General features: G+C 40.7%; 2 protein-coding genes and 1 long non-coding RNA gene across 6 annotated transcripts in view; 1 reads left to right on the forward strand and 2 right to left on the reverse strand.

Annotated features, from left to right (window-relative positions):
* LOC138958806 (uncharacterized) overlaps positions 1-17,224 on the forward strand; it is a 46,705-nt gene extending 29,481 nt beyond the window's left edge. For all 4 annotated transcript variants that reach the window (XM_070330099.1, XM_070330098.1, XM_070330100.1 and 1 more), the window contains 3 exons: positions 8,992-9,142; positions 13,315-13,436; positions 16,692-17,224. In XM_070330099.1, coding sequence (XP_070186200.1) covers positions 8,992-9,142; positions 13,315-13,436; positions 16,692-16,803 — 385 coding nt within the window. In that variant the 3' untranslated portion in view covers positions 16,804-17,224. The remainder of the gene's footprint in view (positions 1-8,991; positions 9,143-13,314; positions 13,437-16,691) is intronic.
* LOC138958805 (uncharacterized) lies at positions 6-4,762 on the reverse strand. Its single transcript, XR_011453516.1, has 3 exons — positions 4,597-4,762; positions 2,776-2,837; positions 6-1,764 (listed from the first exon to the last, which is right to left on the reverse strand). It is a non-coding gene; the product is annotated as an uncharacterized lncRNA (long non-coding RNA).
* Positions 17,225-17,370: 146 nt separating the features above from the next.
* Positions 17,371-26,575, reverse strand: part of LOC138958807 (carbohydrate sulfotransferase 15-like) — a 10,716-nt gene continuing 1,511 nt past the window's right edge. The window contains exons 2-8 of the mRNA XM_070330102.1: positions 26,175-26,575; positions 24,203-24,446; positions 23,674-23,808; positions 23,192-23,351; positions 19,821-19,992; positions 19,130-19,277; positions 17,371-18,491 (exon numbers count right to left, since the gene is read on the reverse strand). The exon at positions 26,175-26,575 is cut by the window's right edge and continues 219 nt beyond it. Coding sequence (XP_070186203.1) covers positions 18,307-18,491; positions 19,130-19,277; positions 19,821-19,992; positions 23,192-23,351; positions 23,674-23,808; positions 24,203-24,446; positions 26,175-26,575 — 1,445 coding nt within the window. The 3' untranslated portion in view covers positions 17,371-18,306. The remainder of the gene's footprint in view (positions 18,492-19,129; positions 19,278-19,820; positions 19,993-23,191; positions 23,352-23,673; positions 23,809-24,202; positions 24,447-26,174) is intronic.

Genomic DNA, 26,575 nt, shown 5'->3' on the forward strand with positions numbered 1-26,575 from the left:
AAACAAAACTTCTGAATATAAGCAGGAAAAGGAATCCAGATTACATCCCTTTAAACTTCGGTGGCACAATTTTACAAGAAACTGAAAGTCATAAACATCTTGGTATTATTATTCAGAATAACGGTAAGTGGGAGTTACATATTAAATCTGTTATAGCAAAATGCCGTACGCTAGTAGCTTGCTTACGATCTTATAAATATAGACTAGGCAGAAAAGCTTTAGAAACAATGTATAAATCCTTCATATTGCCACATTTTGATTATGCTGATGTTCTCTGGGACAACTGCCCAAAGGAGTTAGCCACCGAGCTCGAAAGTATTCACTTAGATGCAATTCGAACAATTGTTGGAGCAGTCCGCGGTACAAGCCATCAAAAATTGTACGATGAGTCAGGCTTTATTTCATTACTAGAGAGGCGAAAACGTCATAAATTGATATTATTTCACAAGATCGTTCACCGCAAGGTGCCAAACTACTTATTAGCGATATTGCCACCATTGATATCAACTAATAACCCATATCACCGGCGCAGACCTCTAGACAGGAAAGTTCCATCGTTTAAAACTGAATTATATAGAAACTCATTTCTCCCATCTACTACACAACTCTGGAATTCTTTACCAGACTATATAAAACTTAGTGATTCCCTAAGTGAATTTAAGCACTTTTTGTCAAAAAACGATTTAAGTCCGCCGTGTTATTTTTATTCTGGAGATCGCATGTCACAAATAATTCACTGTAAGCTCAGGTTATATATAAGTGATCTCAATAACGATCTAGTGAGACGTCACGTTGCTACAGATGCATCTTGTGACTGTGGATTCCCGTCCGAATCCGTACAACACTTCATATTCGATTGTCCAAATTATCGCGAAGCACGTCAAGAAACTATACATACCCTCCCTAATCACACAATTCACCTCCCCCACCTTTTAAACGGAGACAGACAGTATTCTTTAGATTTGAACAGGAAAAATTTTTCCACCGTACACTCGTTCATTGAACGTTCAGGCCGCTTTGGGCAAGTCAGAATAAATGCTCTACAAGCCGGACAACAACTTTAACTTCTGCACATCTCCTACCCATCCCTCTTCTTTTATTCATCTTCTTTCCCTCCTTCCTTCCTTTACTGTCTTTCTTTATAATCATTATGCAACGTTCATTACGTTATTAATAGATTTGGTTTATTGAGACAAATTTTTCACCCGTTACCGCCTTATGTTGTACTGTCATGCAGGAACACCACTATAAGCTTCTAGCTTGTTGCTGTTTCTGTGAACTTTGTATACATGTCATGATTGTAACCCTTGTTAAAATAAACTTATGTTTAAACCAAAAAAAACAAAAAATAAAAAAAAACTTTTGACACAGGAAATATCTTCTACCGAAAGCTCTCCTGGTTTTATTCTACATTTTTCCTGCATAATGGTAATAAATTTAATGATAAATCTAAACAACGAAGTGACTGTGGTAAGATGAACAAAGTTAAAAAAAACAAAGGATTACTGTAAATGGTTTACGAATCGAAATCTAAACAAGTTTTAATGATAAGTAAAATGATAAAAAAAATAAAATAAAAAAAAGCTAACGTCCTCGCATTTGTCCAGAATTATTCCATGTTTAACATGGGAACAGAGGTATAATTGGTCTAAAGAATTTATCTGTATGCAATGCCCGCTATAGGTGAAAGACTTTTGTGGAAGCCATGGAAGAATGCATCGCTGTTGTGCTGGTTCAGCTTGAGGTCCTGTCCTAGCGAATATCCTGCACACACAAAAACACGACTTTTTAAGCCACTTATGTTGCATTCCGTGACATAGCTTTGTTAAAACCGTGTGCCTGATAATAATGACAGATTTTGTTGATATACATTTTTTTTAAGACACCCCATATATTGTTTGACAATCTCTTTCAACATAGTTTACGAATCACCAATGTGTATACAAACGCAAATAACCCACAGGTCAATAAATTACTTTCCAGAGAGAGAGAGAGAGAGAGAGAGAGAGAGAGAGAGAGAGAGAGAGAGAGAGAGAGAGAGAGAGAGAGAGATCAAAACTAGAAAATATGTGCTATATAAAACAAGGATAATCACTGTCAAATCTTTGCTTGTACCTGCATGGTGTTTACTGCGCTATATACACAACCTGTTTTATTTCATTTATTTATTTAATTTTTTTTCTTTTGGGAGGGGGGGGGGGGGGGGATGTTTTGTGATGAGGGTTTTTTCAAAGCCTTTACTGCTTTAGTCATTGAATCCACCCGACTTCGATTTATTGTTCAGTGATGGGTAATTGTGTGACCAACTATGTAAGTTAGTGATTGTTCTGGCTTCATACAATGACATTGCATTAATTTTATAAGTGTATGTGTGTGTGTTTCAGGCAAAAGCTGATATTACAGTCCTAGTTGTATGCAGTACGGTACCTCTGCTTCTTCGTTCAGGAATCAAAGTATACAATCTAAACCGATTATTTTGTTCAATAATGTTCAGCTTACCATCCCGAAGAAGGCAGTAACGTGCCGAGATATTGATTATAGATATTAACGTACCTAACCTGGTTACTGGTGTGTTTTCTTTTTATTTCAATAATGTAAATGTGTGACACCTTGCAGGGTACTTGATGTTCAGAGCAATTTTTCTGGCAAAAGACCTTTTATGGATCAAAGAAAACTTTTGTCGTGGTGCACAAGTCAATCCATTTGGTTGATAAATAATTTGTGCTGCATTTCCCCTGGTTCCAAAACGTAGTATGTATTACCACATGTCCTTACCTGTCATTGGCATCACATGATTCTCTGCAAGCAGTCTTTTGTGGAAATACCAGGCATGAAAACTGAAGAAAACAAAATACTGAAAACAAAATTCGAAGGCGCGTAGCGCCAAGTTTTGCAGGCGCGAAGCGCCAAGACTTCAATTTGGTGCAATCTGGGGCTATCTGAGCCTTAAAATTGGATTCAAACATGGCCCCAAAACTATTTTACTATAACTATGACTAGGAAAAAAAGAAAAAAAAAATTAAAAAATTAAAAAAAAAAAAAACACTTTTTTTAAAAATTAAAAAAAATTAAAAAAAATTTTTTAAAAAAGGAAAAATACGGAAAATAAAAAAAAATACGGTTTATTCTTTTCAGAAATACGGAAAATACGGAGAATTTTCATGCCTGAATACGTCATTTAACACTTGCACTTATAGTAGGGCTGATGGGGTCTATGTCGACCAAAAGAGTGGTATTCTCTGTAGGTCGAGTTCCTGTAGATGGATTCCCTGTATACCTAAGACTTAAAAATTGGCAATCTAGTATACAGGGAATCCCACAGGGTGCAGTTTTTCAATAAAACTTGCAAACCATACTCGAATTTCTAAGAAATATCAAAAAAAAGATCGAAAAACATCAAATTCTAACGATGTCGCTAAGCATCACGTGACTTTCATTGATATTAGCAAAACGCTACAGGAACTACACCCTGTGGTATTCCCTGTATACAAGATTGCCAATTTTAAAGTCTTAGGTATACAGAGAATCCACCTACAGGAACTCGACCTACAGTGAATCCCATTCTTTTGGTCGACATATACCCCATCAGCTATAGTAGGTGGCTGTGGAACAGTAGACATGCAACGACAACGAACAACAAAAGACAAAGTGTGGAGAACACTCATTTTTCTTAACATACGCTAAGTTTCTTTGAGAATGCTCCAAGTGAAAATCAGGGGTTAGGCCTGATATCACAATTAAACAGCTTCTTCTCAGATTGAGAATCAGGAGGGAAAAAAACGAGATGTCGTGACAAGAACAGACAGCAGCAGCAGCAACAACAACATTGCTAAATCGTCGCTTTAACAAAATTTCATGTTTAGTATCGCAGACAAAGCACGGCTACTGATCCGACCAAAGCCACACTTCATGCACGATGGGCACATTGTTATGGCCAGCTTGTTAACGTGAGCATTGTGTATGTTTTACATAGAATTGAATGTGTTTGTCGTTGTGTCTGTCATCTATCCTAGTCGTTTGATTTAGAATAAAGCAAACTTATTACAATGACGATTTTCTTCGGTTTTTGATGAAGGATTGGCATCTTTTCCTATTTTCCAACTCTGCCACCATACACTGGCCGTTCAGGTCTGCATGTCGACCACATGGTGTGTGATCAGATTTTTCGGACATGTTCACAATGCTTACATGACCACCAAATGGAAAATCAGTTTGTATTTGTTATGTTTTTGTGTAAGCACAATCTTCATACAAGTAAACAGAAACAGTTTTGTTGCAAACAGAGCCTTCATAAGAAAAAATGCTTCCAAGTCAAAATACATACCCCCTTGTTCGTATTGCGTAAAATATACCCATAAATTCTGGACATCATATTTCTATTTTTTTTCACAACAATGAAACCAAACTTTGGCATTTGTTTTAGCAATATATTCACAATAAAACCTATGAGTTTGAAGGCTGCATCTTGTTTTGTTTATTTTTGAGAATTTTTTTGCAAACCCATGCAAATGGCCAGTTTCTGGGGAGAGACTGGGGAGATAATGGCCAGTATAGAAAGAGTTAATAAGTAAACTAATGTCAGAAGTAGGTATTTACCTTGTTTGCCTTCGCGTTTTTGATAGCCCGCTGCAGCATTTGTATCACTTCCCTTGACATTCAAAACGCCAATGTATTTCTGAAAGGAAAATAAAGATATTGACCGAAACATCACACAAGTGGTATATCATGCTAGGTTTTGTTTACAGTGCCTGTTCTACGACCACATCTGATTGTAATTTAAATAAAGAAAAACTGTATCCATTTATTACTTCCCTATTTGTGTGTGTTTGTGTGTGTGCAGGGGCGGATCACATCATTTTTAAGGGGGAGATTCCAAATTTCTTTTAGGGACAATTTGACGACGCGAAGCGTTTAGTTGAAGACGCGAAGCGTTCAACCTCCTTGGGGGGGTGGGGGGTCCGACAAATGTTGATAAAAACAAGGAAAATGGATCAATCCGAGCCAAGAAACATCCCCTAATACACCTTCCAAAAAAGTAAATATATTAAGAAGAAAAATTTGAATCACAACAAGGACAACTGATAGATCTGGCGCAACCTGAGCAAACTAATTAGCCAACTTCTTTCCAAAATCGTCACTTAGAATACAAAGGCCGGATCCGCCCAGTGTGTGTGTGTGTGTGTGACCGATGACCTTCTCTAAATTCTTATCGTTGCGTTTGCATGGTAATAAAGTTTTAATACTGGATATGCCCATGAAAAAATATCATTTCTTGTTCATGTCATTGTGTGTGTGTGGCCATGACCGTGACTTCTGCTTGCCTCGACGTCTTCAGAAAAGACACAAAATGCCAGCAGGCGTATGTTCTTGGAGCACTCAGTATGCCGTCATCTGCAAACAAATAAATACAAATTATTCAATTGTGTAAATAAAGAACAATCATTTTAATATTACAACAAAAAAATTCATATAACTGTAGTCTTCACCAGAGACATCCACTACACTATCTTTAAATAAAACTGCCGTAAAAAATTGAAATACTATAAACTTACCCCCACTCAGATCTATTTGGGATTATTCAAGTTTCAACCATGAAACGATGCCGGTTTGGACAGATCTGCTAGTTTGCCGCTGAAACTGAAATCAAAGGCGATCTTCAGAACTATTTCTAATCTTGTATTTGTGATTAATATAAAATACTGATCTTCCCAATAGAAGCTGATGTGTATACACATGACCAGGACAAGGTATTTTGTTACAGGGCATTTACGCAGACGTCGCAGTTCAAAATATCGTTTTAGATCTGATTTTGCACAGCAGCCTGTGTGATTCAGAATCGTCTGCCCTTTTTCGGTTTAACATTTTATGGACGATTCCTATGAGACTGCTCAATCATAACTGATGACAAATTCAGAAACAGATGATGGTTTCAAGTAGGCTACAGTAATGATTCGTTAAAAATGTCAAGCCACTCGTCGATCATTCACACTCAAAGAACCCAAGCCAAATCTGCTCTGGTTCCGAGCAGCTTTTTCCAACTGAGACCCTAATTGTTACGCATCTGCCGCGAAAAGATAGACCACAAACAAGCGGCACTGTACCATGCTTTCGTTTATGTTGCTAAACAGATTAAATGTGCATTGTAAATGTGCTTACAGCAAAGAAATGCATCCTTACTTACCACAAAAATACTGGTACCACATTCATCGCACTTGTGTCTTCTTACCAAAACCAATCGATATGTTTGTTTACGATGTATTGGTAATTACTAACCGTTAACTATTTTTCAAAAATCTGAAATGACTTTTAAGAATCAAAGAAAGATTCGCTAAAACGGTTGACTTCAGAAAATAAGCAATATTTTTCTGAACCATGAAATAAAAATCGAAAACTCCGTTTGATCTTTTATTTTGGTAGATTGATGACAACAGCCGGAACTGAAAGTACCAGAACCAAAAATTAAGGGCATTAATCAGGTAAACTAACAAGATTGTCGTTCCTGGCGCGCACTTCACATGTCCGTCAAACAGTGTCCGAGTGAGAGAAAAAAAATTTTTTTTCGCAGTTCGACAGTATATGAGGCCCTTCTTCATATCAAAGTGTAAAGGTTGCTGAACGACGTTTTTCCTTTTTGCTTGTTTAGTTACACTTTAAGATGTTCCTCTATAAGTCCTTGTATAATATTAATCCACCAATAACTCCCTAACCGTGTGTTTGACTGGTCCCAATTTTTGTAAGGACCGTCTCAGGAATGTATAGAACCTGTTCACCAAGTTTGGTGACGATCGGTCCGTTCATTCTTGAGATCTATATGCGAACACAAACAAACAAACAAACACATCGAGCGAAACCTATACACACCCCTATACCGGGGGTGTAATAATACGAATATTTATAACGCGCACATATCTCACCAACAGGCGACTCAAGGCGCACATACACTCATTCACACATACGGAGACTTAAAGTCACCAACACACACACACCATCAACCATTAAAATATGTACAGTTATTCAGGGTGGGATGGGGTGGGCAGTGTAGAATGCATGGATTATGTGGAAAAAAGGAATGTCTTGAGTGCAGATTTGAATGATTCGAGGGACTGTTGTTGACGGAGGGGGAGAGGTAGTGTGTTCCATTGGCTAGGTGCTTGGAAAGAAAATGAGCGTTGACCTGCTGTTTTGAGTTTGGTGTGGGGGATGTTGAGCTTGAGGGAGTCGGCAGATGATCTGAGTGCTCGTGAAGGGACATAGAGAGAGAGAGAGAGAGTCAGACAGATAGGCAGGGGCGAGACCATGGAGGCATTTGTAGGTGAGAGTGTTGATTTTGTATGTGATACGGGCAGGAACGGGCAACCAGTGGAGCTGATTTAGGAGGGGGGTGATATGATCTCCCTTTTTCTTTCGTAAGACAAGACGGGCAGAGCTATTTTGAATGCGTTGGAGACGAGAGATAGAAGAAGAGGGAAGACCCGCCAAGAGAGAGTTACAATAGTCAAGACGTGAGAGAATGGTGGAAGTGACCAGTTTGGCGGTAGCATCTGTGGTGAGGTACTTGCGGATAGTGGCGATGCGGCGGAGTTGGAAGTAGCAGTGGCGATAGACAGAAGAGATGTGTTGTTTCATGGAAAGGGTGTTGTCTAGAGTTACTCCGAGGTTTTTGACAGCAGAAGACAGAGGGACAGAAGAGTCAGAGAGTTGAAGAGAGTCGGAAGTGGCTTTGGAGAGTTTGGATGTAGTGCCTATTAGGATAGCTTCAGTTTTGTTGCTATTGAGCTGAAGTTTGTTTTCTGTCATCCAAGTCTGCACGTCAGTGATAGTGTCAGAGATAGAGGAAAGAAGAGATTCAGACTGGTCAGGGGAAGAGCTGTTGTGAAGTTGAGAGTCGTCGGCAAAAGAGTGGCGGAGAACGTTGTGTCGGTCAAGGATGTGGTCAAGAGGTTGAGTGTAGAGAGTAAATAGTACAGGCCCAAGGACTGAGCCCTGAGGGACTCCGCACTCAAGCCTGATGGGATCAGAGTTCAGTTTGTCAACCGAAACAGTCTGGTAGCGGTCGGTGAGATAGAAGAGAACCAAGAAAGAGCTGTGCTATGGATACCAAAGGTGTGCTGAAGGCGTTGAAGGAGGATGTTGTGGTCGACTGTGTCAAAGGCCGCTGATAGATCAAGTAGAGCGACGGCAGAGATTTCAGCTTGGTCAGTGGCAAGGAGGAGATCATTAGTGATTTTGAGAAAGGCAGTTTCGGTGGAGTGGTGAGGACGATAGGCAGATTGAAGCGGAGAGAGAAAGGCTAAGTAAGATGAGCGGAAGGCGAAGTTACACCAAAACAATCTGAAAAACAAAACACTGGGGACTGAGATAAGAAACAAGAATGAATAGAACAAACACACGAATGTTTTATGTTAGGTCCTTATAGTCTATATTGATACCGGCACGGTGGCCTAGTGGTAAGGTGTCCGCCCTGTGACCGGGAGGTCGTGGGTTCGAACCCCGGCCGGGTCATACCTAAGACTTTAAAAATTGGCAATCTAGTGGCTGCTCCGCCTGGCGTCTGGCATTATGGGGTTAGTGCTAGGACTGGTTGGTCCGGTGTCAGAATAATGTGACTGGGTGAGATGAAGCCTGTGCTGCGACTTCTGTCTTGTGTGTGGCGCATGTTATATGTCAAAGCAGCACCGCCCTGATATGGCCCTTCGTGGTCGGCTGGGCGTTAAGCAAACAAACAAACAACAAGTCTATATTAATGAAATGTAAGATCAATGGCCGCATTGGAGAGACTGGGGGTGGGGGGGGGAGAGAGAGAGAGAGAGAGAGAGAGGGAGAGAGAGAGAGAGAGAGAGAGAGAGAGAGAGATGACTATTTTTATCTTTGTTGAGGACAAGGAAACCTTTGACTCTTCGAGGGTGAGTCCCTTGTTTAAGCTGGCTGACCTTTGTACCGAAAACCGCAGACCAACCTTTGCGCTGAACTCAATCAAAACTTTACTGGCAGATGTATCAACAAAGTTCTAACGAAAAGGCATCGGGAAAGAAAGGCATCAAGAGAGAGAAAGGCTTCACCTGACCAGTCCAGCAGGAGCTGCTCTGCGGAACATTCCCTGTCAATGTCCTGGAATTCTGAAAGCAACAGGCCTCCACAACCTGTGAGTAAAGCATTTGTTTTGGTAAGGGTAATTTATTAGTCTGATCATATGAGTATTAAAACTGGAGAGCGCCGACGTCAAAATGCCAATTTACTCTTTTTGATTTAATTATTTAGCATATGTGGTGCTTTATTGAGCAAACCAGGCCAGGTGCGTTTTAATTAAGGTACACTAGATTCCCCAAATTCTTCAAATCGGCCGAATTCGGCAGAAAACTCTCCAAAATGGTGGCGTGGACACTATATCTTTAATGGTAAGATGGTTTTAATTCTCCAATATGAAGGGCACTTCAGATCACCTTAACACACAATTCTCGTTTATGAATTTCACATCACCGAGGTCTCCCGGCGGGCTACCATGCAAGGTCATCGTGCCAAAGATAAATGTTTTGCATTATCATTTCAGCACCAATTTCAACCAATTAAAGGCAAAGTCCTTCCCGTGAAAGCAATGACCGCTTCTGGGGTGATAACGCAAGACAACTCCTGTGATCCGCCTGTTACCATTGTCGTTTTACCGTATAAAATGCACGACTTACACACGAACTGAAACCAAAGCGACATGTTATTTGCAGGGCCGGACCAAATGAGTTGTATGGGGGGGTTCCTCCTTTTTGGGGGGGCAAATCACTAGGGGGGTCCGGGGGCATGCTCCCCCGGAAATTGTTTGAAAAACGGTTAAAATCTGTGCAATCTGGTGCATTCTGGGCCTTGTTGGATCACGAAGTGTAGCCTATGCGATCGTAACTTTGTCTGTCTGTGCGTTTGTGCGTGCATGTGTGTGTGTGTATGTCTGTGGTAGAAACTTTAACATTTCCGAGTCTATGTGTGAGTGGTTATCCAAGACTATGGATAAAGCTCGCATAAGATTACGTCACGGTCAAAAGTGTTTGACGTCAATTAATGCATCATCAGGGATCGCGTTTACGCACGATTTTTGCGTATTTGACGCATTTTAAAAGTCGCTGACGCGTTTTTTTCGCCGCGCCGCGTCAGCCATACGCAAAAATATTGTAACTTTTTCTTGTCTTCACGCAGCGCTTTTGCTCTGACTTAATAATCACCCGATCCTGAAACTGACTATAGGGCTCGAGAAGTGACGACACACATGAAATCTGCGCGTCAAAACTAAAGTCCGTTTCTTTTTGCATCGAAGTATCGCAAACGAACGTAACGAGGGTATTACCAGATAATGTCTTGTCGGATAATGAAACAGACATTAGCTGCTCTCCCATCTCGCGCTTCCAAAAGGCGGAAAGTGTGTCTAGTCGTATTAGAGCGGGAAACAAACTCGCAAGGCCCGAAGGTTGGAGACAGCAGGGGTGTTATTCGACAGGCGTGCGCGGAGTTCGACAGGAAAACTCGCCGTATTTAGGTAAGGAGTGTCTTTGAGTCTTTCGTGCGTGTTTTGTTTGTGTCTGTACGTGTTTTCGTAGTACGCAAAAATATTGGTCCGTGACGCGTTTTTTTCGTTTCGTTGCGTATGACTTACGCGTTTTTTAAAAAGCTAGCGCGATCCCTGCATCATGACGGCATGCCTCCCTGTAGTCTTTCTCTCTCGCGTGGTGTGTGTGGTCTCGGTCATTGTTATTTTGAGCGGGCCGAGACTATTTGGCAGTCGTGTCCCTGTAAGTAGGCTACATGCAGACAGACAGATCTAGATCTAGTGTCTCTCTTTCTTGCACAGTGTCACCTAAGCTTACTGTGTGTGTGGGTGTGTATGTGTGACGGAGTGATTGAGTTTGTGTTACTGTTTGTCTATTTCTTACGTGAGCCTTGAAGGCTTCGCCTCTTGTTTTGAGGGTTAAGAGCAGCATTGTTTTGGTGCTAAAACTAGTAAAAGTCAAAGCAAGGTACATGCTTTTTCCAGGGGTGGGGTTCCGGAACCCCTGGAACCCCCCCCCCCCCCCCCCCCCCCCCCCTGGGTCCGGCCCTGATTTGGGACCAATGTACGTTTTTTTCCTTTCTCGTGTGATCTTGCCGCGAGGTTCCGCCTGTTACCAGCCGAAAGAAAGAAGGGGCATAACCTCACCAGAACCGCCCATTCTGTTCACTGTGTCAGATCTGCTCGGGTGTGTACGTGGAATCAGACAGTCCCTCCACTTCCTAAGAAGAGTAGGAATTGTTGGATGAATTAATTTAGCAGGTTGAAACTCGTGACTTTCAAGAAATTATTTCATAAAGCAAATCGTTTCAAGCATTGAAAGCTTCAAGATGATTGATTCTTGATATAATTATGGCCTGTTTCACGTAAAAGCCTTTCCAGATCTGAGATGATGAGCCGAATCATAAAGCAAATCGCATCAAACACATAGAGCATCAAGGCTAACGATTTTTGTTATAATATTATGGCCTTCTTACTGCCCATTATGCCGGTTGGCATGTAGGGCAGCAACAAAGGACCTCTACTCCAATATTATGGCCTGCTCCACGTAAAAGCCTGGCCAGATCAGAGATGATGAGCCGAATCGTTTACACGGGTAGAGATGATGAGCCGAATCGTTTACACGGGTAGAGATGATGAGCCGAATCGTTTACACGGGTAGAGATGATGAGCCGAATCGTTTACACGGGTAGAGATGATGAGCCGAATCGTTTACACGGGTAGAGATGATGAGCCGAATCGTTTACACGGGTAGAGATGATGAGCCGAATCGTTTACACGGGTAGAACTGCGCGGATAAGTCATTCTTGTTCGCATTTAAATACAAGACCGCGCTCTTATATAAGCATAGCTTGTTGTGCAACGTGACTTTGTAGCACATATATGTCGCTAGAGTTACAGAATGAAAATATGTTTTAACAAAGTACAGCATTATGTATGTCGCCCACAGTTAAAACATATCCCCCAAAGTTAAACATCCAAACGCCACCTGGATTGAGTATTCGTGAAGCTATAAACAACTAAAATTATTCTGAATAATTCAAACGCCGGTTGAACTTGAACCACATCAACAGAGACTATTACCTGTCGTAAATTATATTTCATCACGTGGATTCACAAATTAGTTGTGTGTACAATTTGAGAATTCTGTAGGCAAGACAATATTTGAAAATCGACGTGGTCGTGGGATTTTGGCGTAACTCATGTTAGACAGCTTTTCCGCAGAAGGCCAAAACGGGTTATTTTTATTGAGTCACTTGAGAAAAAGTGACTCTATGTAATCGGTCAGTGTTAGTCTGTCCGGCCGGCCGTCCGTAGACACCACCTTAACGTTGGACTTTTCTCGGAAACTATCAAAGCGATCGGGCTCATATTTTGTTTAGTCGTGACCTCCAATGACCTCTACACTTTAACGATGGTTTCGTTGACCTTTGACCTTTTTCAAGGTCACAGGTCAGCGTCAAAGGAAAAATTAGACATTTTATATCTTTGACAAAGTTCATCGGATGTGATTGAAACTTTGTAGGATTATTCTTTACATCAAAGTATTTACATCTGTAGCCTTTTACGAACGTTATCAGAAAAACAAGGGAGATAACTAGCCTTTTCTGTTCGGCAACACACAACTTAACGTTGGGCTTTTCTCGGAAACTATAAAAGTGACCGGGCTCAAATTTTATGTGAACGTGACTCATTGTGTTGTGAATAGCAATTTCTTCCTGTCCATCTGATGCCTCATATAATATTCAGAACTGCGAAAGTGACTCGATCGAGCGTTTGCTCTTCTTGTTATGAAATAGTGTTTGTATTTGTACCTGGTATGGATAGAACAATAAAAGAATGTTAAAATGATGTATTGTCCATCGTATTTTAGAGAATATTTCTCATTGAGAATGATTTACTTAGTCTATAGCACAAAAACATCAAAATCGCCAAGAATCGAGTTTCGCCAACATTCCAGGACGACGACGAAATGCAGACTACCTTTAATATCTAAGAAAACCGGTTTCTGATTCGGACACTTGAGTTTGAACAGCGTTCATACAGACACAGCGATTTAAGAACGCCATCTATATCTTACCTCGAGAGATGAATTCATGTATTCATTAATGGTGCAATATAAAAAAAAAAATAAGGCTTAGAAGTCAGACATTGTGGACATTCTGTATGACGTCGGACAATCGCGCTTCCAGTGTAAACGAACGACAAACAAACAACACTTAGTACATTGTACAATGAGGGAGACACAAAAGTAACAGTTGTATTTTGTTGAAACTCTTGTCTTGCAGAGAAAACCACTGATAACCGCCGGGTGTCCGGGATGGCTGACGGAAGATCCAGGTGACGTCAGTATCTTGGACTCCAAGCTATTGTGCCTGGATGTTGACCAAGACCTCAGGAAGGCAGGAAGGTGTGTATCCTGCGGCCAGCATGATTTTCACAAGACGATCGTTGTGTTCAGCTGGAATTGTTTTGGAATTTTATTTTTAGGATAAAGCTAGAACCTGGTGTTTCTTAAAGATACCTACCTTCCTTACCCCTGAAAACGATGATATAATCCATCTGAGACCTGGCCGGGTTTTACATGGGATAAAAATCTGACTTCAACTTGAACGCCAAAAAATACTAAAAATGAACAACCAGTGTGCTTTCTGTGCAGAGTGGGTTTTTGTTTATAAATTATTTTCTAACTTACTAGCGTGGCCGAGTGGTAAGCGCACTTGCGCTCGGAAGCGAGAGGTTGCGAGTTCGACCCTGGGTCAGGGCGTTAGCAATTTTCTCCCCCCCCTTTCCTAACCTTGGTGGTGGGTTCAAGTGCTAGTTTTTCGGATGAGACGAAAAATCGAGGTCCCTTCGTTGTACACTACATTGGGGTGTGCACGTTAAAGATCCCACGATTGACAAAAGGGTCTTTCCTGGCAAAATTGTATAGGCATAGATAAAAATGTCCACCAAAATACCCGTGTGACTTAGAATAATAGGCCGTGAAAAGTAGGATATGCGCCGAAATGGCTGCGATCTGCTGGGCGATGTGAATGCGTGATGTATTGTGTAAAACAAATTCCATCTCACACGGCATTGAATAATTATGTGCGCGATATAAACTGCATTAAAAACAAAAGTAAACAAAAAATCCCTGCGCTTAGAACTGTACCCACGGAATACGCGCGATATAAGCCTCATATTGATTGATTGATTGATAGCGATAGTGGCAATCTGTCGATTTTCATTAACAAATTGTAGCTATGCACAAGGAGCTCCATGGCTGTTGATTTTCGGTATGTGTCCAGGCGGAGGGTTGTGCATGACCTATGCAAGCGACTGTCCAGATCTGAGATGGTGAGCCGAACTGTTCTCACGGGGAGGACGCCGACTATGCCTTTCATTTTCAGCTGGAAACACATGGTTTCTTACCACAAAATGTAAATAGGACGACCTGATGGGTTTTTTCAAGATGCATACCTTCCCTGAAAGCAGGGACCTATATATAATATAGGTCTATGCTGAAAGCGATGATGTAAACCATCTCAGATCTGTCCAGGCTTGCACGTGGTACAAGAGTACCCTTCCACATGGACACAGACGACAAATCTTAAGCATGACTGCCTTCTGGGCATGGTAGATTGTTTTTTTGTTTTTTTTTAATTCATTTTTCAAACTGACTTTGGTGTAAGTTACACAATTAAGCCAACAAAGCATCCCCACTCTTCACAGAAAGCAGCGAGGCTGTCGATTTCAGTTGTGGAATGTGTTCAAGTTGGAACGTTTTCTTACCCCATGTCAAAACCTGGGCATAGCTGTGGTGGCTGACAAGATGGGCTACCATGAGAAGGAAGGTTCCTTATTAGTGTTCAGTACCTAATTAGTGTTGTTACTTGAACTTTTGTTGTTGTTGTTGTTGTTGACTACCATGAGAAGGAAGGTTCCTTATTAATGTTCAGTACCTAATTAGTGTTGTTACTTGAACTTTTGTTGTTGTTGTTGTTGTTGTTGTTGGCTACCATGAGAAGGAAGGTTCCTTATTAGTGTTCAGTACCTAATTAGTGTTGTTACTTGAACTTTTGTTGTTGTTGTTGTTGTTGTTGTTGGCTACCATGAGAAGGAAGGTTCCTTATTAGTGTTCAGTACCTAATTAGTGTTGTTACTTGAACTTTTGTTGTTGTTGTTGTTGTTGGCTACCATGAGAAGGAAGGTTCCTTATTAGTGTTCAGTACCTAATTAGAGTTGTTACTTGAACTTTTGTTGTTGTTGTTGTTGTTGTCTTCTTATTCTTTTTTACATTTAGTCAAGTTTTGACTAAATGTTTTAACATAGAGGGGGGAATCGAGACGAGGGTCGTGGTGTGTGTGTGTGTGTCTGTGTGTGTGTCTGTGTGTGTGTGTAGAGCGATTCAGACTAAACTACTTAGCCGATCTTTATGAAATTTGACATGAGAGTTCTTGGGTATGATATCCCCGGACATTTTTTTCATTTTTTCGATATCTTTGATGACGTCATATCCGGCTTTTTGTAAAAGTTGAGGCGGCACTGTCACACCCTCATTTTTCAATCAAATTGATTGAAATTTTGGCAAAGCAATCTTCGACAAAGGCCGGGGTTTGGTATTGCATTTCAGCTTGGTGGCTTAAAAGCTAATGAGTGAGTTTGGTCATTAAAAATCGGAAACTTGTAATTAACATTATTTTTTTATTAAACGATCCAAAAACAATTTCATCTTATTCTTCGTCATTTTCTGATTCCAAAAACATATACATATGTTATATTTGGATTAAAAACAATCTCTGAAAATTAAAAATATAAAAATTATGATCAAAATTAAATTTCCGAAATCGATTTAAAAACTATTTCATCTTATTCCTTGTCGGTTCCTGATTCCAAAAACATATAGATATGATATGTTTGGATTAAAAACACGCTCAGAAAGTTAAAACGAAGAGAGGTACAGTAAAGCGTGCTATGAAGCACAGCGCAACCGCTGCCGCGCCAAACAGGCTCGTCACTTTCACTGCCTTTTGCACTAGCGGCGGACTACGTTCAGTTTCATTCTGTGAGTTCCACAGCTTGACTAAATGTAGTAATTTCGCCTTACGCGACTTGTTTTCTTCTTCTCCTTCTCTTTTCTCCTTCTTCTTTAAGATCGAGTCAGATAGTCGACTGTTTGAACCTCTTCGACAAAAGATATCAAATAATGCAAGAGAAGACACTTGTCTTCTTGTACACTGCATCCCTTCGAAGACCTCAATCGCTGAAAGAACTGTGATCATATTCACTTGCTATCTATGGTCCTTTGTGCAAAAACATATATGTTAAAACGATCCCTTTTATCCCTGGATACTAGAAATATACGTGAGGCTTTATTACATGAATAACCACAGGTGAGCTTACTTCAAGCACGGAACCTTGTATTAAAGGGCATGGCCTGATTCAGTCCATCGAAGTATCATACCCTATCACCTTGTTCTGTTACTCATACAGTACGAGGTCATATGGTACGTTTCCACGATCAACTGGCCCTCCTTTGACTTGAACCACAGGTATATAATCATAATGTTCTTCTGCTTGAACATACTGGCATGCGTTTGGGGATATATTTGCAATTCCCTCTCTTTTTCATTGGCGTCTTTTTCTCAAGCTTTCTGTCTTGTTGTTTTGTGTTTGTTTGCAGGGCCGTTCATCTGATCAACCAGCGCAAGTGGAAGAAAGTAATCACAGAGCCAACGTGTCAGCATGTTTGGAACAAGTTCAGTGGGCCTTTTAACCACCTTCGCCAGGCATGATATGAAGATGTGTGTGTGTGTGTTTGTTCGTGTGTGTGTGTGTGTGTGTGTGTGTGTGTGTGTGTGTGTGTGTGTGTGTGTGGGTGTGTGTGTGTGTGTGTGTGTGTGTGTGTGTGTGGGTGTGGGTGCACGCACCTGTTTATCTATCTGTGTTTCTTCATGCCTCTTTATTCTTTTGGAATATTTACAGCGCTGGTGTTTGGTTAAACTAAACCATCAGTTTTTGAAATCTTATCAGTTTACAATTTTGATTTGTTTTACACAGAAAAATAGATTACCGTGAGATATATGTATATATTTTAAGGACACAAACACGATGTTGGTAACTGTCCTATGTTTTTCCTTTTTACACGTAAAACAAAAAAGTAACACAAGAAGAAGAACTATTTCAAGAGTTAAATAAAATCAGATAGAAACTTTATCTGTGTTTTTGTATTTTTTCTAAGTCATGAATGCGCCTATCTGAAATAACCATAGCAGATATTCATCAAACATTTTAATGGAACCATCAGTCTCCAGGCCCGAACAAGCCATTACATTATGTCATTCATCGTAAAAACCCTTCTTGAGTTGGGAGCATAATATGTCGTTTAGCATAAACACGTACCAATGTTATAAGAGCATCACGAACAACTCTTTGCATACAGACCAAACATCAGTATAAGAACTTCCCGAACATCATTTTTCTTCCAGCGTAAGATCTATATATGTGAACATCACACAAATCATTTGTCATATCCATCGTAAGATCTATATATGAACATCACGATCATCATTTTTTCATCTAGCATAATCATCATTGTACAATCACGTCGAACGTCATTGTCAGCCGTCATTTTATCACCACCACGAACACTACTTGTGTCAAAGCGATGCACACCACGAACATATATTTCATCATCAGGAATTCAACATCATTCATCATCCAAAATGCCACAGGTATCAGTGGACGGTGTCCTTCATCGTGAATACCGGTGTACAATAATCGTATGATTACGAACATTATTTGCGATATACAGATTGTTAACGGCATCAGTGAACAGTACAACTCGAACATCATTTGTTATGCAACACAAGCACCCGTGTATGTTCAATGAATCATGAACATCATTTGTCATGCAGCACAGGCACCGGTGTGTGTTTATTAACACCGTTTCCATCCAGCTCAAGCACCGGTGTGTGTTCATGAACATCATTTGTCATGCAGCACAGGCACCGGTGTGTGTTTATTAACACCGTTTCCATCCAGCTCAAGCACCGGTGTATGTTCATGAACATCATTTGTTGTGCAACACAATCACCGCTGTATGTCTATACACATGATTTGTTATGCACCACAAGCACCGGTATATGGTCATGAAACACATTTGTCATGCAGCATGAACATCATAATACAATGACTTGTCATGCTGCATCAGTATCATTTTACAATTACTTGTCATCAACCGCGTCACCGCCACTAACACACACAACGATTGGCACTCAGCATGCCCACTGATAAGTTTATAGCCACAAGTACCGGTCATCGGCTAGTAAAGTGGCCAGTTCTTTGTTGTAAGACGCGTAGAAATCTGTGAGAAGTTTTCTTGTGGCTGGCAACATGTTCCCCACCGCTTTCTCATTGTCTGACCTCTGGAAGGCGCGTTTCCTTTGCACGATTTTGTCCGTGTCTTCCTGACTTAGCGGACCTGCAACAAGCATTGATACGTGTTTTTGTGCTAACGAAACATTGAAAGACATTTAGAAAAAGTCATGCAAGACTGAAAGAGAAATGACTCTCTGAAAGAATAATTTGGAAGTAGAATAAATCGCAAATGAACGACACTGCAACATCAAGCTGAGATGGTTTAGCGGGTTGGATTCAATAAATCCAATATCTAAAATCCCACGCAAGCTGCATTCAGGAAACGTGAAAGTGCAAGAGAAGCATCAACATGCTTCTCTCCATAGGTATACAAACGGTTGTAAGCACAACTTGTTAATAGAAATGCATTCTTTTATCAAAGGATTTGATCAACCCATTATGTAATGAGATGTATGTGTGAGTTTTGTGTGTGTTTTTGTTGTTGTTGTTGTGGTTTTCTTTTTTTCTTTTTTTTCTTTTCTTTTTTTTGGGGGGAGTTCAAATAAAGAGACACGTGTACAGTTGTAACACCAATAACGCTTTCCTAATTGCCGAAGGCGACTGAAACACTACCGTGACTCCAATGGCCCTGGGTTTGACTCTCTGAGATCACCAGGACCTAAAGTTCTCTAGATTCTGTCAGGCACTCGCTCTGACCAAGACAACGAACAAACAACAACGACAAAGCCATCATGCACTCACTGAGTTCGAGGAAGCCGAAGACCCGCGTGAGATGACCGGCAAGGTCTGCTGCGTAGTCCTCGTTGCGCAGAATGAGGATCTGCTCTCTGGTGAACACCTTGAACCACTCCTTCAGCCATACTGAATACATCCCCACGACGATCCGAACCTGCAAGCGCACACCACACACGAGAAGTAAATCATACTGTATGCGCTTAAAGGAGAATCATACACAAACAGCGCAGACCAAAGAAACTGAAAATCGAACCGTGAAGCTCAGTGATGACGTGAGAGTAGTTTTCTGCACTTTTTGGAGTCATTCTTCGTCCTTGTTTTGAGGCTACTGAGCCTGTGCAGTTGCGGTTAAGCCTTTTAAACTAAAAACCAGGAGAAAGTTCACGTCAGGGTTGGCACTCGTCTGAAAACCGCTTCCAACTTCTACTCACCTGGAGTTGAAGGCAAGGCTTATTACTCAGACAGGGCTACACGGCTAAATGTGCGGCATAATTATTATTTTCTGAGACAGCCAATACGCACGTATTTATGTACATCTATCTCCCTCACATACTCTCTCTCTCTCTCTCTCTCTCTCTCTCTCTCTCTCTCTCTCTCTCTCTCTCTCTCTCTCTCTCTCTCTCTCTCTCTCTCTCTCTCTCTCTCTCTCTCACACACACAGCCGGACTCGCAAGCACAGACAACAATTAGGACTCACCGGTAAATGCATATGCAGTGTTTTATTATAGAGACAAGCGGCAGTAGAGTGCTGTATCCGGACACAGTCCTGGTACATGGCAATCGACTGTTGTACTCCCTTGTGGAACAGTTCAGCTGATATGTTGTGATGGGACTTGAAGCGGTCCAGGAACAGGTATTCAGAGTACATCCTACATGTTTAATAACAAACAGGAAAAGAAGAACACATCTTTCTTCAATACTCACCACGTTATATCGCTATGGCTGTCTGAAAGATCGAGTTAAAAGTACACACGCAAGATTCTTTTTATATTTAGTCAAGTTTTGACTAAATATTTTAACGTAGAGGGGGGAATCGAGACGAGGGTCGTGGTGTATGTGTGTGTGTGTGTGTGTGTGTGTCTGTCTGTCTGTGTGTGTGTGTAGAGCGATTCAGACTAAACTACTGGACCGATCTTTATGAAATTTGACATGAGAGTTCCTGGGTATGAAATCCCCGAACGTTTTTTTCATTTTTTTGATAAATGTCTTTGATGACGTCATATCCGGCTTTTCGTGAAAGTTGAGGCGGCACTGTCACGCCCTCATTTTTCAACCAAATTGGTTGAAATTTTGGTCAAGTAATCTTCGACGAAGCCCGGGGTTCGGTATTGCATTTCAGCGTGGTGGCTTAAAAAATAATTAATGACTTTGGTCATTAAAAATCGGAAAATTTTAAAAAAAAATAAAAATTTATAAAACGATCCAAATTTACGTTTATTTTATTCTCCATCATTTGCTGATTCCAAAAACATATAAATATGTTATATTCGAATTAAAAACAAGCTCTGAAAATTAAATATATAAAAATTATTATCAAAATTAAATTGTCCAAATCAATTTAAAAACACTTTCATCTTATTCCTTGTCGGTTCCTGATTCCAAAAACATATACATATGATATGTTTGGATTAAAAACACGCTCAGAAAGTTAAAACAAAGAGAGGTACAGAAAAGCGTGCTATCCTTCTTAGCGCAACTACTACCCCGCTCTTCTTGTCAATTTCACTGCCTTTGCCATGAGCGGTGGCCTGACGATGCTACGAGTAAAATGGCATTGCGTTCAGTTTCATTCTGTGAGTTCGACAGCTACTTGACTAAATATTGTATTTTCGCCTTACGCGACTTGTTTCTTTTTATCGCACAGGAACAGATTATTGGTTTCTAAGCGTATTCCATATCAAAGTCCCAACCACCAACCCCCCGACCTTGGCTCTCCCTCTCTTACCAAACGTTTCAACGCCTCTTCATCGGATTTGTTCTTAGGAAAACTTATTTTTATTTTAATAACCTCCTAATTACAGATTTGCGCCAGTGCGTAGACTACTACAAAAACTCGTTTTTTCTCACCCCGCATTCAAAGATATGCAATCCTAGGTCAGAACATACTTTTTAAACATGTAACAGGTTGGCTACAGACAGCCAGACCGGATTAAGAACAGAGCTGATAAGTGAATAAAATAGACGACAGGAGGCATCATTGTACTCCTAACAGCAACATCAGAATGTAGTTTGAACTTGGTCGACACAATGAATATCCTACATCCAGACCAGTATGCCAGAATGTTATTGCTTTCAATCAACTTCCCATTGATGTTTCAACTGCAGTTGTTACATCGGGCCAGCTTTTTCCAACATAATTATGTCTTCGCAACAATGGATTTCACTCTAGTGACTAGACAGCTGCTGCCTCTGTCTAATTTTTACATGTACGGACAGACACGAAGCATCATTGACGTAATGATTTTGTGTGTTTTGTTTTGCGTATTTGCCAGGAGCAAAAAGCTTTGCATTTATTAGAAAGCCACCAAAAAATTCAACTATTATAGATACAACTGATTTATTCCCATCTTTCAAAGTAGATGGCTGAAAACCACAAACGCTCTTATTGCTCAGTAGTTACAAGCAGTTTTTAACCGGAAGCAGGAACAGAGGACGGACGTGAACATCAAGTACGTTATAGTAACTCCACGCTTTCAGCAGAAAATAGTGTTTGCAAGGGTATCCTCCCATGTGGGAATTCGAGGTAACTCAGCAGCTAATCAAGCTGCTACAGAAGCAAGAGAAATGCCTATCACTGACAAACACACCAAGTTGTCATATTTCAAAGCTCGCACAGTACACCTAACACCTGTGGTAGAGTAAATGGGACGGATGTGAAGAAACGAACTTCACAACATCCTCCCTCAGCTTTCCGAGAGCTTGCCTCAATGCCGGCTATGATAGAAAAGAGACAGTTCTCAAGCTGTCGCCTCCACATTGGCCACAGATACGACACATTCATACCTGTTGAAGGGTAAAGACCCGACTGTTTAACACACACACACACACACACACCAACCACACACACCCACACCCCCCCCCCCCTAATGTAAGACACCCTCCCTTTAAAGACCATGTTTTCAGAGACTCTTTGTTTATAACCTCTGCAAATTTACCCTCATTTTTAAGACTCCCTCATTTTTACATTTAGTCAAGTTTTGACTAAATGTTTTAACGTAGAGGGGGGAATCGAGACGAGGGTTGTGGTGTGTGTGTGTGTGTGTCTGTCTGTGTGTGTGTGTGTAGAGCGATTCAGAGCAAACTACTGGACCGATCTTTATGAAATTTTACATGAGAGTTTCTGGGAATGATATCCCCGGACCTTTTTTTCTTTTTTTCGATAAATGTCTTTGATGACGTCATATCCGGCTTTTTGTAAAAGTTGAGGCGGCACTGTCACACCCTCATTTTTCAATCAAATTGATTGAAATTTTGGCCAAGCAATCTTCGACGAAGGCCGGACTTCGGTATTGCATTTCAGCTTGGTGGCTTAAAAATTAATTAATGACTTTGGTCATTAAAAATCTGAAAATTGTAAAAAAAATATTTATTTTTATAAAACGATCCCAATTTACGTTAATCTTATTCTTCATCATTTCCTAATTCCAAAAACATATAAATATGTTATATTTGGATTAAAAACAAGCTCTGAAAATTAAAAATATAAAAATTATGATCAAAATTAAAAGTTTTCGAAATCAATTTAAAAACCCCTTCATCTTATTTCTTGTCGGTTCCTGATTCAAAAAACATATAGATATGATATGTTTGGATTAAAAACACGCTCAGAAAGTTAAAACGAAGAGAGGTACAGTAAAGTGTGCTATGAAGCACAGCGCAACCGCTACCGCGCCAAACAGGCTCGTCACTTTCACTGCCTTTTGCACTAGCGGCGGACTACGTTCAGTTTCATTCTGTGAGTTCCACAGCTTGACTAAATGTAGTAATTTCGCCTTACGCGACTTGTTATTACCTTATTTTCTCAGATTTGTAAAGATCTTAAAAGAAGGGTTCCACTGTATAACTAACCTGTCCACAGGGTTTCTGAGAACGAGGAGCAGCTTGGCCTGTGGCTGAAGATGGTGGATACAGTGAGGAGTCAGGGCAGCAGTCTCGGGGGTCTTCTGCTTGTTCTGAGGCAGGAGATCCCACCCTGTGAAGTCCCAGAACACGGTGGGGCTGCCTTCGCCTGTACATGAAAAGTAGCAGGATTTCGTTACTGTGAAATCGGTATACAAGTCATTTTGTTTAAAAGAAAATTCATGCCAACGAATGTGTGTGAAAGTCGCAGCCCACGTACCAAGAAGAAGAAGAAGAAGAGAGTTCAGGTTGTTCCGAAGCACAGGTCGAACAAAATCGTCATTGTAACATTATCACACGTTCGGTACTTGGTAAACTTTTTTTTTTATCAAGTTAACCTGGTGTTTGGTGTGTTTTCACAAAATATGACACTGACAGGAAGACTTATCCCATTCATTTTGACCTAAACATGAATATTTAGTTAATTTCACCTGTGATGACAGAATGATAAGTGCTGTTCCCTCGGATCTCGGTGGTACCACTCATTAACCTTGCCGGTCTGTCGAAGTGGTCGATGTACCAATTGAAATGGCGAACGGGAGCATTTCTGACCCAGATGTCAAAACCTGCGGAGAAAAACAAGTTTCGTTTTAATATATTGTATCGATAATGTTTGTGGGCCCTTGGCATGTCAAAATGCTCTTCGATACCGTACGTGCCCAAACTGCAAAGCAACCTTTGAGTCAAGATTAATTAACAGCTATAGGTCGTTTACTATGAATCAGTTTCGCTGATCTTGTCCCCTTTCTTTACTTTCTGGATTTTTTTTTTTCATTATTGGATTGGATTGGATTGGTATGGTATGGTATGGTATGGTTGGGTTGAGTCGGGTGTTTACACTTTTCACTTTGCTCTTAACTTGTTATTTTAATTCGTGTTGGTATTTTGATCGTAAAATTCAAGTCGAGTGAGTCATAGAAATCACCAATTAATGAATCAGTTAATTAACTTTCGTCTCACCAAATCTTCTCCACGACCACCAGTGAGTCTCCTTGCCAAGGACACCGGAATTATCCACGATTTGTTTGTGTTTCATTAAGCGGAACCAGAGGTCTGTGGTACCGCTTTTATCCACCCCAATCAGGTGAAAATAAGGTAGACACTTCATGAGTACCCTCACTTCGCCGGGTAGAACGATGCCACCGTTAGGATCTTTCACGTAGAAGCAAGGGTTCTTGTAATTGGGTAGGAATGTTGGGGGTGTCTGAAAAGATAAGAATTACGAAAACCGTCCAGAGAAAAGCACACATATAGAGAATACTACATGGCTTGCTGTGTCGTACCAGATTTACACGAGGTTTTTTTTTTTTAAATGTTGAACTGCGAGCGAAAGCGAGCTGTTCACTATTTGAAAAAGCAACGAGTGTAAATCTGGTACGACACAGCAAGCCATGTAGTATTCTGTTTATCCTACATACTGTACTTACGTGTATTTTACTGAAAATGTCCTGCAATCGAGGCAGATAAATTGAAGACGCTTGTTTTGGAACCTCGATCTCTTCTAAAGCCTCGTGCAATCTATTACGTCAAAGCAAAGAAACGTCACTCTGAAAGTGTGGCGTGACGTGTTAGTTCTAAAGATTCATCGAGGGTAATTAGCGAGCGCAATTTTTGTTTCTATAATGACGTTTGTCTCGGTGACTTTGGCATCATAAGCAGTGGAAAAACAGGTCCCTGCCAGACTTGCTTGACATGACCTCATTTACATGATATACACACGTGTGATTTGAACGATTATTATCTCTCGAGTGTCTCTCTCACGTATGTAGGATAAATATTTGTAACCCTGTAAGGGGATGTGAGACGCTAAGGCTATTAACATGCTCACTGAGTATATCATTTAGTGCAATATAGTACACACACGAAGAAAAAGGGAAATCAGATTTCAACCAGCTGTGCGTCTCCATGTGTTATTTGTTCATGAATCCTAACTGCTTTACATTATTCTCGCTCAGAAAAAAAATCTCTGAGATGATCTGGCCTGCTCGTTCTGTAGTGAATTCAAAGCGGCATTACCGCTTCAGTTTTCTTTGCAAAATCGTTTGATAGTCCTTGATCGTTGACAGTTTTTGAATGTCCTAAACGGCGATAACTATATCTACCCGGTACTTTGCAATAAATATGATTTATCTGAGCATTGATTATAGTCAAAAGCTTAACAAGAATGTCCTGGGTACCAAAAGTAGTACTTTCAAACCAGTACAAAAACAATGCAAGAAAGAGACTGCATACGCTGTGTCATCCTGAACTCAGGTCAAAATGAGTTCGGCTCATTCTCTCCCTGACAGGATGCCTTGAGTTTCCTTGTCTGGCAAGGAAACCGATTTTTTGTTTTACATATTTAGAGCTTTTTGTAATGTATTATTGATATAAGCAGATTCGCGATCGTCGATAATGATTTTTCATGGTGTTTTGTAATTTTTAAATTACAAAGGAATTGATATGTAAGACAGTTTCAAGCGAGCTATTTTTCGCGGCTGTATTTACTGTGCAAACAACTCTAAATATGGCAAAAGTGTCACGTGATAATCAACCGTTTGGTTTCGGCGCTAACTGGAGCAGACGATTTTTTCTGTAACCAGTTGACAGTGATGAAACCATATATTACGGTCTCCTTCCGGCAGCAGTCCCAAAATTTCGACTTGTTTTGACCTTAGAACGATGTCTTTATCATAACTGTGAAGAACAGAACGGAGATCACTGTTGAAGTCGGCCAATCTGCAATCATTTTCGTCTCGCGAACACTGATCTCAAATTTAGATCAGTGCTCGCGAAAACCATATGGGAGATAACTCTGTATTTTTGTTTTGATAGATTCGCGTAGGACTGTAGCGTCCGGTCAGGGAGAGAATGAGCCGAACTCATTTTGACCTGAGTTCAGGATGACGCTGTGTAACCGAGCTTTACCACACAAAAACAAGTTCAGACTCACCACGGCAAGCATGTCATCAGCAAGCTTCTCGCCTCTGAAGTACTTGGACCCAAAGTCTCTCTCCCAGTCATACACATAGGGCACATTCTCCGTGTTTCCGGCAGCCTGGTTCTTCTTATCGCCATCCGCCACAGCCTTCTTATTTGCTGAATCCATCTGGACCTTTTCTTTCTCATTCGCGTTTCTGGCGACCTCTTTGTGTTGGATATTCTCTGCGTTCTTCTCTTTCATATCCGGAGCGATCTTATTGCCTTCACCAACTTTCCCCTTGTCACCATTAACAACAACCCGTCTATTCAGCTGCTCGTTGTTTTTCAGATCCTTAGCAACTCCACCTGCCTGCTCGTTATGCTCAGCCTCTTTCAACGGCGGGGCTTCATTTTTCCGAACGCTGTCGTCCA

Source organism: Littorina saxatilis, linkage group LG2 (assembly GCF_037325665.1).
Source record: "Littorina saxatilis isolate snail1 linkage group LG2, US_GU_Lsax_2.0, whole genome shotgun sequence".
NCBI classification, from domain to species: Eukaryota; Metazoa; Mollusca; class Gastropoda; order Littorinimorpha; family Littorinidae; genus Littorina; species Littorina saxatilis.